The sequence below is a fragment of the Euwallacea fornicatus genome, chromosome 33 (assembly GCF_040115645.1).
Source record: "Euwallacea fornicatus isolate EFF26 chromosome 33, ASM4011564v1, whole genome shotgun sequence".
Taxonomy (NCBI): domain Eukaryota; kingdom Metazoa; phylum Arthropoda; class Insecta; order Coleoptera; family Curculionidae; genus Euwallacea; species Euwallacea fornicatus.
The window spans coordinates 2,232,517-2,250,995 of NC_089573.1; the positions used below are offsets into that span (position 1 = coordinate 2,232,517).

General features: G+C 33.1%; 1 protein-coding gene across 1 annotated transcript; it reads right to left on the reverse strand.

Moving 5' to 3' along the window:
• Positions 1–16,405: 16,405 nt before the first annotated feature.
• Positions 16,406–18,320, reverse strand: Rap2l (Ras-associated protein 2-like). The gene has a single exon (XM_066299441.1). The coding sequence runs from the start codon at positions 18,044–18,046 to the stop codon at positions 17,501–17,503; it is 546 nt and encodes a 181-aa protein (XP_066155538.1). The 5' UTR covers positions 18,047–18,320; the 3' UTR covers positions 16,406–17,500.
• Between the last annotated feature and the right edge of the window lie 159 nt (positions 18,321–18,479).

Sequence of the window (18,479 nt, forward strand, 5' to 3'; positions counted from 1 at the left end):
CAGAGACGTTACACACAAGGAGTCTCCTACATAAATGTTGTCCTCACTTTGTTATTTGTAACATTTCTTAATTTTTCAAATCAAATTCTTGAATTGCAAGTATTTTAAAGTCAAGAACGTCATCTTATTTCACCTCATTAGGATAGACCGTTTTCTAAAACAATGAATATAAACCGATGCACTATTACATGGACATTGAAAGACGTTTTAATAAACATAGTGATTATTCGTGTATTAGACTTTTTTTTAGTAGTCAGCAATGAGAAGACTAATATTATTAAGCATTTCTCATTTACTCTCGACAAATGCTAAAAATGGCTTCAGTTCGCCTCAATGCATTCTTTAATTTCCGCACGCCCCATAGGTCCAATTTTGTTATTCAATTTGTATTAAAATTGTTCAACAGTGTTATTAATGGTAGTAAAATAAGCTAAATTCAAATGTTTAGGTACGTTTTATGATATGATGCTATTTAGTTAAAATAATGGGCAATAAAAGGTGCGAAATTCGTTACTTCGGCATATATTTTTGGAAACCACTCAAAAACGTGAATTTTGTTTATGTATTCAGCTTTAAGTTTAAAGCTTAAAAGCCACATATGTAACATTTTTAGTAATTTGTCAGATGCAGTCTAAATTGGAAATAGATGAAGAAATAGGATGTCTAATGTTGACAAACGATTTCCTTATTATTATCTGTTTATATAAATTCTGGGCAGAATATTATTTTGACTTTATACTTGTACGTTAAAACCTTAAACATCTAGGTTGATAATTGAAAAACTTGGAATTATCCAAAACTATCTGAAGAAGTAAAAAAAAAAATTGTATAACGTAACATTGAGAGGGAACCCAAAAGGTTGCGGTACTTTACCCTAAAGTTCTCAAAAAATTCAACCTCACAAAGCTACAATTGATAAAGTAATACTCAATCGATTAAAGAAAATCTAGAGAAAACCCATCAAATTTGCAACCTCAAAACTTGTTCTTCTCGACAATATTCTTTTTCAGCGTGGAATAATAAGGTGAGTATTCGCAATGAATCTCCACATTTATGACGCTATGGAGACTTGAAGATTGAATTCCAATTCTGATCTAGTTAGATTCAATAGTGGATTTCGATTACTTTTCACATATTCAGACGCCTGCAGATTTTTGCAGCATGCATGCTCGCAGTATCGCATCTTACTACAAAGATACCTGTAGCTACCTTAAAGTTTTGGATTTATCCAAAAAGCGACATTTCTTACAGCAAGGTCTTTGGCACCAACACATAAATCATCTTGGTTATTTGTTCCACTCCTGGTCACCTCCAAAAGTCAGGAATTCTCATGCGGGCGTATAACATTAGCAGTTACGCCATATATCCAGAACGTATTTTGCAAGCCAGTTTTCCTCCATGTCGGGGTCCTACGAGTCCGTCAATTTATTGATACAAGTTCCAACTTCTTATGCAAGCAATCTTTGCATGTCGAAACCATTTGTCCATTATGGGATTACGGGAGATATTGAGGATTTTTATGATGGATTCCTTATCAATGCACTCCTAATGCATGAGTTTCAGAAATTAGTCGAAGTAATCTTGTTAGTTTGCATGAAAAGATAAGGCAAGACTTTTATGTTTTGTTTTCTATTAAATAAAGATAAATTCCTGAAGTCGTAGGAGTGTTAATTTGTGCCGAATCGTGTGGAAATGGAGCAAATTTTGATGTTGAATAAGCCGAAAATCGGTAATATTTTTGTTGAAATTTGGACATTGCGACATTCATCACAGTCACGAGTTGAAGAAGAACATTAGGGAGAAGAGCAGGCCTCGCAAGAACCACATTTTTAAAACTTTGTCAGGCCAAGCTGGGCCCTTCTGGCTGTGTAAGGCTGGGGTATTTCGTCTCCCATTTTTCATGCAATTCGCTGGCTCTTCGAGACATCGTGAAAATCCAAAGAGAGTGTGTGATAATAGAGAAAATGACCTTTTTTTCTGTTTAAATTTAATTATATAATATAAGGATATCATGCTCCAGAGCGTCTTTCTATTACAGATCCAAATGCACTCTGTGCTATCATACATGAGTAATGTTCCTGAGATAAAAACATATTTATTCGACAATCATGAGTAAACCAAAGACACACAAGACATTTTTCTTGACGTTCAATATAGGATTTTTCAGTAAACAGTAGTATCATAGTAAACAGCATATTACGAGCGAGGCAAAAGTTTACGGGCGAGCCGCAGGCGAGGTCAGTAATTTAGTTGAGAAAAGTAACATGTTTTGATTTTCACTAGTGTAGAGTGTTTTTTCGACGACTTATCCAGTGCGATAACACCAAGAGGATAAGAACTCTATGAGCGATTTGGTCATAAATTTATCAAAGCTTTAATAATTGTATCAATCGATATCCAGGCTGTTGCCAAAGATGTGGACGATATCCCATAAATGGAAAGTTCTTACCAAAATACTATACTTAGGCTCATAAATTGTTTTTAAAAAACTTATCTTTACAGAAATATAGCTTTTCAAGATTTAATAGTGAAAATAATATTTTCTAAATAGCTCTTTTTCAGTTGAAATTTAATGAATTGGGTCATTCGTATATCATACTAAGATTGATAGAACAAGACCCAACGCTTCTTTCTATAATTTTAGGGAGGCGAGGTGACGGCTGAGCTCAAATTTTACTATTTCTGAACTTTTATGATTTTTGGATTTTTTTAATCATTATATGGTATATCGAAATTTGTGTGCGCCTAAAAAAAGATACTCTTGGTTGATGTACGCAAACCAAACAATTTTCCAGAAAAACACTGTTTTGTCAAAAAGCATATTTTATAAAAATAATAAAAATTTGGGAGCATTTTTCACTCTATAGCCTAGATCCCAAAATAAACAACATTTTTGTGTTAAAGTTGTTAAAAATAAAAGTATTACTTTGAAATCAATTCAGTAAATTTCATTAACTGGAAAAAAAGTTATTTAAGGATATTCATTTTCATTATCAACTTTTGAAGAGCTGTAAGGGTAAGTTTTTGGAAAACAGTTTGTAAGAACACGTACAATCTTTTGTCAAGAAATTTTCATTTCCGGGACATTGTCCATATTTTGGAAAACACCCTGTAGATGATGCTTGCTTTGTTTATATTCCGAACTCTTGGAACAACACCTACAGGGTATCTGGAAATAATACTGAAATATTTTAGGACGTGATTCGCGATATTAAAATAATAAAAAATGTCTTATAAAGATACCCCAAAAATTGTTTTTTAAAGAGGTTAGAACTCCTTAACGGGGGAACCCTGAAAGTGATTTTCCACAATATTTTCGAAACGATACTCGCTAAAATTATGATATTCGGCATAATTTAATAAGTTGGAATGAAAAAACTTTTTTGTATTAATGATTGCAGATTTAAATCAAGGGCGTCACATACAGTATGTCCTCTACATAAATACTCCCCTACCTTTTTTTGTGACCTTTCATAATTTTTGATATCTAATTACTAAATAGTAAATATGTTTAAGTAAAAAACGTCCTTTTATTTCACCTCGTTAGGATAAACCATTTTTCAGAAAAAAATATATAATGGACATCAAAATCTATGAAGAAAAGAATTAGAAGATGCATTGAGATAAAAGGAGGTCATTTTGATCATTTGTTATAAATAAGTGATAAATCCTTAATAATTTTAGTCTTGTTATTGCTGTTTAATTAAAAAATATTTCTATTACAAGGACACCTCTAATTTGTTTCCAATCGAACATCTATGAGACGTTATCGGTAAGAGAACGCAAATTTTGCAGCCACTCCCTCAAACTCTCGCAGCTCTTCAACGTGAGGAAGATATTTTGGAATGAAATATTCCATCACGAGTACGTCCGCGCGCATTAATGAATGTGTAAGAAATCGCATAAGCATATTAATCATTATAAAAAAGCCCAATTCATGGATGAATATTATTCAATCTAGTTGGTACATTAATCATTTACTTACTTTGACCGCTCAGGCATTTATACAAAATACTATCAAAATTGGAACTTTTTACTGGGTGTTCGGGTAGCTATGTCACCTAGTATGCAGGGCCCTGCAACAACAAGTTAGGCTTAATTAGTTTCTATACCAATAAAGTTGACAATTTTTTTCCTCTACAGTATTATAGAGCACATAAAGGCGTATTTCCAGATATTATTTTTTAGCGTACAGGGTGACCCTAAAAAGTGTGATGATATATAACTTTTTTATTCTAAATAAAATCTCCCATTTTTTTTTGTTATTTCTTGATTTCTCGTTAAATTTTAAGGTGAGTTTATGTAAAGTATTTTATTTTTTTAATTTGCCGTTTCTGAGCTATTGGAAAAAATTTGAAAAATTTCATTTGACGACTGCAAGGTGCCGTAGAAATCGGTATTGAGCGCTAACCGCTTCTGAAGCTCAATGAGAACCTAATAAGATACGTTCAGGCCTGTTTTAATTAAAAAAAAAATTGTTTACAACTGCCGAAATTGCACAACTTCAAAAATCAATAACTCTTATTTCACATGGAATGCGCCAATTTCCTCACCTGCATCATGTTCAGAATTCGAAAATCTACATTTTTTGTTCACATTACGCTATTTCTAAGCCCAGCCATTTCCGAGCTCCCGAAAATTGTCCCTTTTTGACTTCTAAAGGTTTTGATGGTCATGAAAAATGTCAAAATTACATTTTTGTGAAAAATGTCAAAATTACGTTTTTGTGAAAAATGTCAAAATTACATTTTTCATGACTATCACTAACTTGTTCATTGGAAAATAATTTCTGGAAATACGCCTTATGTGTTGTTTAATTACGCAGCAGAAAAAAATTGTCAACTTTATTGGTATAGAAGATAAGAAAGGCAAACGCACTCTGACAGGACCCTGTATATTCACGGACAATGACCAAATAATGTGGAAGAGCTCCATGTTGTTGAGATGAAAATTGAAAAATCGCGTATTTTCACTTAAAAAAATGATCGAAGACGTTATATTTTGTAGACGGCTGCCATTGGCCCAAACGACATGTCACAGAAAGTACTTTTTTCAAAGAAAATTTACGTATTTAAGGATTTTAAAATATTCTTTCTTCGGAAGAAATGAATTTGTACACGACTTTCTGAACAGCCTGTATATAGAGGGAGTAAAGGGTAATCATTGAAAAAGAGCAAGTAAGCGTTGGAATATCAGATGTATGTCTTTGATAAATTCATCCATTATCTATTGTCAATAGTGAATAGTCTGATTAACGACCTACGTTGACGATCCACCAATCGCAATGTTTTTTAAAGATCACCCCTTAGAGTATGACCAAGTTTAAATTCGTAATATTTTTACCAGTAATATACATAATACATTTTTACAGAATTATCGTGACATTTACATATAATAGCTATTTAATGGTGATACGCGAACTGTTAAAACGATAAACCAGACGAAGGAAAATCATGGGATAAAAGAAAAAGATAAGCTTTTCCATTATTACAAATCTGCTCTCACAAAAGCTATAATATCCGTATTTTTAGAACATCAGGATTATCTCTGTTTTCAATGTACTTAATGCATATACACATATGTATGCGTGTTATTTTGTAGATAGACGATAATGTGAGCCCCTTTATTGAATATGGTGAAACTGGAAATTTTCTTATTCACTATCGGCTACATAGATACAGAAAATAAAGCTATATTACAGATACACCAGTAAAAGCGTGTTAAATGAGCGACGAATAATATTTTAGTGTTCAAAAATTTGTTATTCAGGGTCGGTCGCATCCTGAATAGGAAAAATTACTATGGCATGCATACTCATTTAAATGTTTAAGTCTTCCCTATACCTGTTACCTGCGTATTGTAGATTACAGGTGATCGGTTTCAATTAACAGGTCTTTGATCGGATGTCGAGTACAAAATTCTATTAGAACCTAATTTCTTGGAATATACAACAGTAATAGGTGTTTTATTGAGTCTTGAAGTAAATATTGAAGGCGAGAAACTAGGGAAAAGATAAGGTATAAATGGTATTTTGAATTCGCTCGAAATATTTTCAACTGGTAATGGAGTCGATTGTGAAAGATAAAAATTCACATCTGCGGACTTTATTATGATAAAGAATTAGTAGGTCATAAAATTTCTTTCAAAATGATTGAGTCATTGGTCGCCTACCGGCTCAGGTATGGCAGCAACTAGTATACAGAGTTAGCTACGCAACTCGTTCATTAGAACAAATTTTGACTTCCCACTATCGCAGTGCAATAAAATTTGGTTTCAGGCTAGAATTGATCATTTTTGAACCCAAATAAATCGTTTTCAAAATGGCGACATTTACCGTTATACCGAAAGTAGCTAACAACTTCGTTATTTTAAATGGAACTTTTTCATTTTTTTATCATTTTCGGTTTTCTCGTTAAATTTTAAAGCAGTTTATGTTTATGTGTTTTATGTTTAAAATGTACCATTTCGGAGTTATAACGGGAAATTTAAACATTTTGACAGCTACGAAATCCGACAGAAATCAGAATTGTGTGTTAGCCGTTGCGAATTGTGGAATCAGTGGTCTGGGGCTTAGAGAAGACCTAAGAAGCTACGTTTTGACGCACTTCAATTTGAAAAAACTCTTTCACAACCACTGAAACATGCCTCCGAAATTACGTAACTGTAAATTCCAATTCTATCAAACTTTAATAACGTATTGAACGTTCAAAAATAATGTCAGCCTGCTATACAAACTAACGCCCAATAAGGGTTCCTTTAGCAGATACAAGATCTTAAAATTTAATTTAAATATTGAAAATATGTGTGTTTCTTTAAAAGGGACTAGATATTTTTTAATGAAATTTTCAAGGTGTTGGCGGCTACAACCGAAGCATATGTTTTATAGAGAACTTTTTTTAAAACTTTTCCAGTGACGTGGTTCACTTCATGTTAGGAAATATTTTTCTAGAAAAAATGATATGCTACTAGCTTTTATGAAAATAAAAATTATTTTTGAATTCCTCGTTCGATTCTGCAGAAATAGTCTCTTTCGAGATTATTTCGTCCTCCTCACCGTTTCTAAGTAAAAATATTTAAATAATTTCAATGCACACCCTAAATTAATATTTAGAACATAATGGTACTAGCAGTTTACTGGAAATTTTAAAAGAAAAGGAAAACGACCCACCACTTTTTTTTAGGGGATAAATATAAATCTTGAATATTTTTATGTCAAGAGTTATTATTAAATATATATCAACTTATGTAGAATTCAAATTAACATGAATATGTAAGCAAACTAAATATACATTAAAGTTTTTTAAATTTTTTAAATGAAAAAAATCGCAAGAAATTATTTTCCCAGAATTGAACGAGAAATTCAAAAATAATTTTTATTTTCAGACAAACCAGTAGAGTATCACTTTTTCTCAAAAAATATCGCTTAATATCAAGGTAGGCACGCCACTGAAAAAGCTAAAAAAAATGTTTCCCGGTAAAACACATGCGTCTTTTTTAATTGTCTTTACCTCTAAAATTTCGTTAAAGAACCTTTGAACCTTCTTGAAGAAATTCAATATTTTGCATTTATTAAATTAAATTTTAATCCCCTATGTCTGCTAAAGGAAGTTCTTATTCAATGTTGGTTTATATAGTAAGCAGACATTAGTTTTGGACGTTTAATAAGCTATTAAAGTTATGCGGATTAAAACTGAAACACCCTGTATATAACAAAATAAATATTCTAATAGTAACAAATATTTATTAATTAGAAGATAAATTATCTGCAACTTTAGTTTCCGTAGATTGGCACTTAGAATTGTCTTCCAAAACCCGTAATTTACGAACAACTAAAATTTGCGTGGATGACACTCCTTTTCTTTCAGCATAATCTAAATCTCGGTTTAAAACATGTATAGCTTGTGCGTTAGTTACTACACTTCAAACTTCTATGGGAATGTCCTCATCGTTCTCACCGTCCATATCTTCCTCCTTATTAACATAGTTTATCTGCTTATCTTCGTTCCATAAAATAATATCAGCTGAAGTGACGACAACGTTGGGATTCACTATTTTCAATAAATCAAGAACATGCAGTGACACTCTCGAAAGAACATCAGCATTAGATCGCAATTGCTCCCTAACTATGCTTGAGGGAACATCATGTTCCTCTTAATCATTGCTGGAAAAGAGCTTGTTTTAACATTTTTGAATAGTTTGTTAATTAATTGCTATCCAGGTCATAAGCAAATTTAAAACTGCTCTTCGCAATTTTACCTGTTTCAAAGCCTTAGATGTACTTTCACAATTATTTGATAAGACGGACGAAAGTAGAAATTTTTGGCAGCATAGTTTGGTGAGTCTTATTACATTCTGGTCTATGAGTTGAATTAATGGAGTTACGTTGGGCGATATGTACAGAGTGTCCCACGTTCGACTCTCAACATGTGCATCTCAGACAGCGTAAGTAAGCAAGAAATAGAGAGTCAGTTCAATGCAGGCAAAGTTGTATCATTATGAGAGGAGTATTCTGTCTTTTTTATTTAAAAAAAAATCTGATTACATCCGAAAATTATCAGAAAAGAACAAATCATTTCCATTTTCTTTTTTTTTTTCTGTCTTTAATTACATAGAGACATGGAAATGAAGGACGGTTTCCTAAGGAACTTTTTTCCACGCTATGACATGAAAATGGTTTTTCGGAGATACAACGTTTTGGTTTTTCAATACCATTATCGACCTTTTTTTTTTCAAACAGGGACTTGACCGTTTTTGTGCCAATTTAGCTAGTCATTCATAATTGAAAAACGACCATGTCTCACACTTGTTGATTTGCGACATTTATATTAAAAACATAATATGTATTTATTTTTGGTATTTGTCTTCATTTCAGATATAGAAAAAGTGTTTTTTTGAGAGTTATGTTATCAATTCTTTTAGTATTTAATAAGTAGTATTATTAGTTTTTATAACATTAACTGAAAATACTCTTTGAATGTATAAACAACCAGAATGTTTAAAATATATTTTCACAATTCTCACAATCAATATTTTTGATCCAGGCATCGTAAATGGTTGTTTTTGAATAATCGATAAATAGACGAATTCGTAAAAAAAGATGAGGTTCCAATTTGGAAAAAAACGTTGATTACAGTATTGAAAAGCCCAAACGTCGTATCTCCGAAAAATCACTTGCATATGGTTTTCATATGATAGTGCAGGAACAAGTGCCTTAAGAAAGCGTTCTGCATTTTCATGTTTCTATGTAATTTAAAGGACAAACAAAAATGAAAAGAAAACGGCAATTATCAATTTTCTCCGGATATGTACCGAAATAATCGGAATATAAAAAAAAATTAAAAAGGAAATTAAAAAGTCCTCTTCTAATAAAGATACAGTTTCCGAGGAACTTATGTTGTGAGTTGAAACTGGGTCGCCCTGTACATGACAAAAAATTACCCGTTCTCGTTAATTAATTGTTCCTGCGAAGGATGACTTGGTCCATTATTTAATACTACCAACGCTTTTATTGAAAGCTGCTGTTTTGTTAGGAATTTTTTACCCACAAATTAAATAATCTCCAAATTCAGAATATATAGAACATGTATGATTACAAATTCAATGTCATACCTCAGAGACAAAGCAGTTATGGAACCATTTCAGGAATATACTAATGGTATTTCCAAACTGTTTTTGAACAATCGTAATCAACAGGAATATTAAGATATTTAAATGAGTGTGGAATTTTTGCTTTTGCTATTATCACTGGCTCTATTTTGTGTATCGCCAAAAACTGTTTACGTTATCGAGCGTACACATTGTTTACGTTATTGCGCGTTCGTCTTGATTCCGTACAACGAATTTTCTGTTTACGTTAATGCAATATTTTCATTATCACGTCGTTACGTTATCGAGCGTCTGTTTTACACCAAAACGTGGTTTATTAAATCCTCTCTAAGCCCCAGAAAATCGATATCCAAAATCGCAGCGACTAGCACACATCACTAATTTCGACAGGGTCTTGCACCTGTCAAAATTTTGAAATTTTCCAGTATAATTCGGAAATGGTACATTTTAGATATAAAATACTCTACATAAATTGGTTTAAAAAAATAAATAAATAAACAATATAATTCCTTCTTAAATAAGAAGAGGCTATCGGCCTACGTGGCCTTTCTGCCCATGCTGATATTTACAAGTGTTATAATGATAGTAATCGTAGTCTCGAAAACAGTATCATCCACAACAATCACCCCCAAACCACCAGCACATCAGGCACACCAAACATCCCACATCTAATCTATGTCTTGGTAGTGTTCAATCAGAGTTGTGCCCGGTGTGAGGTAACGTGAGTTTCTAGTCTGTCGGCCAATGCACAGTCCAACAACGATGACCCAGTTTTTCTCTTTGTCTTTCCACTTTTTTTGTATTTGTAATAGTCTGTCTGAAATTTTTGTCATGTTAGTTTTTTCGTATAGCGCTTCGTTGGAAGGGTTGCACAGTGGGTTATCCGGTTGACGAATTTTTGTAATTCGTCTTAATGTTATTTGCTCTGTAGTTTGTATGTATTTTTTTTGTTTTGTTAGTTGCGTTTGCCATAATTATGTTACCGTAGTCCAGTAGTGGTCTACAAATGGATTTATATATCTTGGATGCTGTGTTAGTGCTGATTCCTTTGTTCTTGTAAGTCAGCACTCTAAAGTGTTTTGCTCTTTTGGTCATTCTGCTCTCATGTTTTGTAAGTGTTTTGTAAATTTCATTTTAGAGTCTAAAGTGATACTCAGATACTTAACGAACTTACTTGGTTTGGTGATGTTTCCGTCGGCTGTACTTGTAGGTGAGCTAAGTCCTATTTTATGATTTGAGAGCAGAAGCTGGTTCTTTTTTGAATTAGGTGTTAATCTCCATTTGTAGAACCGCTTCATAGTTTCGTCCGTAAGGGATTGAAGTCTTTGTGTCGCTTTCACGGTTGTCTTGTCGTGTACAATAAATGCGGTATCGTCTGCGTATTGTAAGATGTATGCGGCCCTGTCAATATTACCTTTGTCTAGTCGATTGTGATTGTATATGTCGTGGTAATATATATTATACAAAAGCGGAGACAGCGAAGAACCCTGAGGAAGACCTTGTTCAAGAGAGACAGGGGATGATAATGCGTCGTTAACACGTATTTTTATCTGTCTGTCCAAGAGTAGATTTTTAATGCTGTGTATTAAATAATGTGGAGTACCTAGTTGGTAGAGTCGGAAAAGCATGCCCTTATGCCACACACTGTCGAAGGCTTTGTTGATGTCCATCAGAAGAGTTGCCGTTCGCCCGTTCGTTAAGTGCGTGGCCTGTATGTTGCTGGTCAGGATGAACAAGGGATGGATAGTTGAGTTTCCATTTTTAAAGCCACACTGATAACTTGGAATGTATCTCTTGGTTAAATGCTCCAGTCTCTTCTTAATGATTTATTCAAATAGTTTCCTCATCACTGGTAGTAGAGTAATTGGTCTATAGTTATGTGTTTGTGAGTTATCTAGTCCGCTTTTAGGAACTGGTATTACTATACTCTTATTCCATATATGTGGGATTGCTCTGTTTTCAAGACATTCATTAAGTTTTCCAAGAATGAGCGTTTGCGTGTTATGTGTTAGGTTTTGTAATATTTTGTTTTGTATGGTTTAAAAATTTAACGGGAAAATCGCAAATTATAAAAATTACGGGGGTTCCATTTGAAATAAGGAAGTTGGTAGCTCCTTCCGGTGTAACCGGAAGTGCCGTCATGTTGAAAACATTTCACTTGGATTCACAATGGTGGAATCCAAACTTAAATCAAATTTGATAGGGCTACGATAGCGGAAAGTCAGAAATGTCTTAATGAATGGGTTGCATGGCTAATCCTGTATAAACACTAAATAATCAAAGTTTACGTGAACAGCGAGTCAAAATGAAAAATTGTTGATGTATTGACTAGCACCTGCTACTTAAATAGTAACGTAATTGGTGACAATCTTCATTAAACGCGACAACCACAGAAAATGGACCTTATTTAATGTTAATTCGGACAGGGGCCGCCAGATACGAGCACAGGCAGAGCGTATGTATAAATATCGGCGAAATGAAACCAACTAAAACATTATGTATTTAACGAAGTATTAGCATAATTAATTATTATATTATCATGTGAGAGCCCATTCAGACATATTTGATCAAAAGATGGATAAACTCATCATAGATCTTTGCATGTCGTAATCTCCGCGCACCTCAAAAAAAATCATTGTTCGCTATGTATTGTGGCTAATTGATGGTACCTACTTACATAAGTATCATTTAAATAAATCTCACAAGTCGTGCGTAGACATAACTAAGGTACTTACTGATTGGAACTTGGAACGATATCATGTGAAGCAGAACCAAGCATTAACGAGAATTTAATTTGTGCAATAAATATCAATTTTTGCCACAATCGTTTTGGCTAAATGAAAACCATCGTAAAAGCATCGTCGTTCGTAAAAGTCAGAAATTAAAAGTTGCAAAAAATAATCAAACATGTTCCCTCGTTACTTTCTGTGATTATATTATTAGGTTGTACCATGCATGGGGTGTCCGATAACACGACCATCGGCGCAGGTATGCCAAGGTTAGGGAAAACCAATACCTACGCCAGTCCTACCTATAGTTACTTGTTGAAAAGTGAAAAAATTACGTGCTATTAACTTGACCTGTAGCAGAAAGCAATCCCTTTACATCAATAAATTGTTATCATTATGCTATACCTGATGAAAAACCAATCTGGAGCCAAAGTGGATTTTCAATATTTAATTTATAAACGTGTTAAACTGGTCTAGCGGTTCAAGCAGTGCTACTTATGAGTATTTAGCAAATACATGTAAAATACGGCAGCCAATGCAGCTTGTATGTACTACGTAACAACGTTCAATAATGATCCCACGGGTAGGTAGGTAGGTACCGATACCCGTATTTAACGCATCATCAGTAATTACTCAATGCAATTAACGCAATCATCCGATTTCTATTAGTACCCCATGGGCACCTAATCTATTTTTGGATTATGCAGCTCTGCGGTTGATCTTTACTGAACATACAGTTCGGTTTTTTGACCATGTAAAAGCATCAGGTTAAGCGGGTTGTGATACGGAGATATAGTAGGTGCCCACTTAAAGAGCAGGCGTGTGTACAGGGTTCGCCTTTGGGAATTGATACAATCCGTAAACGGAAAATTGCAAGTTTAATATATTTTGAAGTTTGAAAAAATATTTTCAACCAGACGCAACTTTCCGTTAAACCGACAACTGACCTTTATTTAATTTTTTTAAATGAAATATCGCAGTTTTCTTAATTAACAACGGATTTTTGTCGAAAACAAACATGAATTTCATAACAGAACATAGTACCGATTCTCAACTATGTTTTTAATTTATTTTGATTTTTAAGGCTTTGTCGGCACTTGCAGAGCTTTACTGAAACTCAATTATCTACAAAAATGTTTGACGTAAATTAATTAAATGAGTTAGATAATTGGAAAATTAACACGTTTTTATATACAATTAAAGAAAGTTATATAAAATTAATATTATACAGGGTTGCTCATTAAGGAGTCAAAGTGCAATATCTCAGTAAATATGGGGTTTAAGAGGAGATTTTTTATATCAAAGTTTTGAAACAATAAGAGGTACGGATTTTAAAATGATTTCCAAATGTACAGGGTCTGTCGTAAAAGTGGAGTAGTACCTAGTCATGTTTTTCTCTAAATGGAATCACACAATTTTTTGTTATTTTTGGATTTATCGTAAAATTTTAAGCTCAGTTTATGTAAAGAGTCTTATATCAAAAATTTTCAATCATCAATTTCAATCAAAATTCGCGAGTTTTTCGGGAAAACTCGAAAATTTTGATAATTGCAAGCTCTCATGAAAATCAGTGGTGTACCCTAAGCGCTACAAATATCGGAATCGGTCTTATGGGAGTAAAAGGACATAATAAACTACGTTTTAACATGCTGTAATAAAAAAAAAACATTTCCATGACGCCCGAACTAGGCTTTTAAAGATGCACGACTTTAAATCCCGATAACTTGCCTATTTCAAATGAAATGCCCCAATTTTCTCGACGCCAATCGTGTTCAGAATCCAAAAATCTACAATTTTTATTAATATTACCCCATTCCTAAACACAGCCGTTTCTAAGTTTCCCACAATCGCATCTTTTTGGCTTCTAAATGTTTCAAAAGATGCACTGGTGATGTCACCATAGGCAAATGTTCTTCAAATATCACGAAAAAATCTTATGGGAGGCCCCATAAGATTTATTCCTACATTCGCAGCGGTTAGGGTCGCTGAGACTTTGCAGCTATCAAAATTTTCGAAATTTCCCGAATAACTCAGAAACGATAAATTTTTGATGTAAGACCCTTTACATACGTTAACCCTGAAATTTGAAGATAAAATGGAAATTGGCAAAAACATTAAGGGATTTCATTTAATAGTACATAACTTGGTACTACCACACTTTTATGACAGACTCTGTACATTTGAAAAAAATTTTAAAATACATACTTCTTAATGAACAGAACCTTTAATATGAAACGTTTACTTCTAAAACTCACATTTACTGAGATATCGCACTTTGATGCAGTAATGACCAACCATGTATACTAGAATGTATACTATATATGTATAATATATTGAAAAATATTAAAATAAGTTAAAAAAAAAATTGTGAAATTTAGAATTTTTAAATTGTAAAATGCTTTTTTTCAAATAACACCTTACAATTATTTTTGCATCATTATATCGGTAAAAAGAAAATTAGCAAATACGATATACATCATAAGTATTAAAAATGAATACTTTTTGAGTAAATTGCAATAATTTATAAGCTACTTTATACTGCGTGGGGAATAGATATATCAGCGAATCTTTACACGATAAAGTTCGTTAATATTCATTTTGATTAATTTTGATTATTTTTTTTTTTTTTTAGTAAGAAGCAACGACAGAAAACGTGTAGTATCGTTAAACTACATAGTCACAGCTTATTATTTTGATGACAACACTTTAACGCCCCGTATATCGAAAAATAAACGTTTGCGAACCAATCTTATTTTGGCATCAAAAATACGCTCTTAAACTCTTAATACTGCATTTGAATTACTATGTGTATCCAGCGAGCTAAAAAATGCCCACATTTTATCTTCGATTCTATTTTTATGTTATTTTATACACGTTCTCAAATTTATAAGGAAGTTCCAATAACGTAAAAGTTTTTGAGAAGTTGCGAAAAAGTGTCGTAACTAAAACTAACATTGATACAGGGTGCTTTAAAATTAGTCTTTAATTCCAGTGCTTCAAAAAAAAGTGAAAGTACAAGGTAGTGGACAGACTCAAATTTTTAACATGTGCCGACAACTTTGTCTAATTATCCTAAACAAATCCACTTAAACAATTTCGTCTCTTATTGAAGTACAAAATAATAAAACCGTTAAAGAAGAATTTATTTTAAAAAGTTTTATAAAAAGCTTATTCGCTTCTTAAATGTTTTATTACACCGACTTCTTTGTTTTTCAGAGATTTATGTGTTTTGCGAAACAAAGTAAAGTTAAAGTTAAGGTAAAGTTCAAATGAAACCTAATTTAATCACGCCGTGTTCAAATGTTGGGTTGAACTGGGACACATGTTAATCGATTAACACATTTAAATTATTAATAACAAACAAAGTACTGAAATAAATAAAATACGAAAGTCAAGAAAATTTGGGCATCTTTCTTGACCCACTGCATTAGCAATTATTGATTAAATAAAACTTGTTACGTTTCTACATGCATAGGTATAACCCACATTTAAGGTCGATTAGTGGCAAATTGTGTTCTATTAGCTGAACCTAAACGATGTGTGTGTGTATAGATACAATAAATGAGGAAAAGCAAATAAATGTGCAAGACATATTTTAGCTATTGCTCACCGGCCAGTATTTAGATTTCATTAATGGTTGAATGTCCATGGTGTCTATTAACGCAATAATAAGGCTTCCGCTTTCTAGCTGATATTTTAATATTAAGAGAAGCTAAAACTCATTCATGTCTAAAGCAAAGGCGGTTTTTTAAAATTGTTAATAAAAAAACCCCCACCGCTGAACGTTTTAATTATTATGTCTTTGAATTTAACATAGCAGTTATTTTTTCAAATATGCGTGTGTGATTCATTGCGTTCATGACGCATTAGCAAAGCTACAGCATACGAAATTGTTATATGGCGTGGCATTATGGCTAACTTTCTCTACATGATCTTCAATATGATTTGCATATATTGTAATGCTTCGTAAATTGTAGTGATTCGTGAAAAATTACGCTATAAATGTTATTTTTAACTTTATCACTGTGAATTATTTTTGCCCGAAAGCTGGGTGTAAGAAAGAAACAATATTCTTTACATTTTTTTTTATTATAATACGTATATATCACAAATCCTTTTTGGCTCTCAGAACACACATTGCTATAGTATAGTACCCCTAATAAAGCCATCCAATTTGAAAAGTTGTTATGAAAACTTTACTAGAAGTAAGTAATGAGAAAAAGGGTAACAAAGCTATTAGTTTGCACAGTAAGTGTGTGTACTATATTTCAAGAGCAAAACTGTAAACAACAATTGTAATAAACATTTCAGTTCAAGTTAAGGCAGCATAAAATTAACAGGGTTGAAAGGAGACTCGTGAATCATACATAAAAATTCATTTGCAACGGAATTTACACTCAAAACAAATACGTATGTACAAGCAAATACGATTAACATATAAAACCCCTGTAGCAAAACTTTAGGATCACTTGGTAAAAAAATCTCATATAGCACTATCAATATATAGGGATACTATAATACTCACACTCTATCAGCATCAATTAAAACTTACTTTACAAAACATTAATTATCTGACAAGCACTCCGTATCGAGCACACAACAAACCTTGTATTACAGTATTTATTATTATTCAGTTCATACATAGGTATTATGGTACAACACAGATCTCTGATAATTTATGTACAAAAGAACTCACTGGGTTTTCTGAACCATACTGTGGCGTACCATTATCCTTGTGGCATGGAGAAATCTCCAGTAGGTCTTGCCAGTGGCTGGACTCGATTGGGACTGTGTTACCTTAGGCCGATACTTTAATAGGTAGGACCAATCCATGGAGAATATTGCAGTCAGTTCAATAGTATATGATTTCAGGCACTAACTTTACATTACTCATATAGTGTGACAGATATGATTTAATATATAAAACTAGCGAATACACATGTTACTTTAGTCATCCTGGTTTGTTCAATGTATAAAAATATATAAATATTGTGCAAATCTAAGCCCTCATCAAAAATAAGGATTAGGAGTGGTACATAGTAAAAATGAGCTCAAGCTTGAGAAGATCTATTGTTTGTTGATAATCGGCGAAATTAACACAAAGAAATGTTGCTGTAACACAATAAGAATTTGTTCCCATCAAATTATAAAACAATGAGACTGCTTTAGAGTACAGCACAGCAGCAGTAACTTCGTTTTTCTTTCTCTGGACTAAAGTTCATTTCCCTGACAATTTCGGCAAATACTTCATTGACATTGGTTCGGTTTTTTGCGCTGGCTTCAATAAAAGGGCAACCCCATTGCTGAGAAAGACTTTTACCTTCTTCGTAATCCACTTCTCTCTGGTGATCAAGATCCACTTTGTTTGCAACTAATAGGATGGGTACTTTTTCAGTTCCCTTAACCCTGGTAATGAGCTCCTTCATGGGACGGATATCCTGGAACGTTTGGTGGTTTGTCAAACTATAAACTACGACAAATCCTTGTCCATTTTTAATATAAAGGTCCCTCATACTAGCGAACTGTTCTGTCCCGGCGGTATCCAAAATTTCGAGGACGCATGGGGAGTTGTCCACTTCGATTTCTTTACGGTAAAAATCCTCGATCGTGGGGTCATATTTTTCCATAAAACATCCGGACACGAATTGCACAGTCAAAGCACTTTTCCCAACCCCACCCGATCCGAGGACGACTACTTTAAACTCACGCATTGTTCTACCTCTTCGGTACTTATGGGAGAGCTCCAGATATTCTAATATTTGCACAAATTAGCGTATTAACTAAATTTATCACTTTTTGAACAGTCTTTTATCACCTTTCTGAAATCCATTTCAACAAACAACAACTAACTACACATCATATTCGCCATCTTTAAGTTGTTGAAGAGAGAACGGCGATACGGCTGCAGCAAACTCTACATTTCATCATATGTCTACGCTCGTCATACGCATCGCACTACTTTAGCGGGGAGTGTTAAGACACTGACGATGACGGTAGAAAGATGCTGTCATTGGTGTCGGGGATTAATTCAGTGGGGGACTGTACTACACTGTTGTCTAACCTTTTAAATATTCAATGCATTTCTTCTTTTTTTTTTTAGTTCCAACTAAAATTGGAAAATAACGTCACAAAATTCAAAGCACC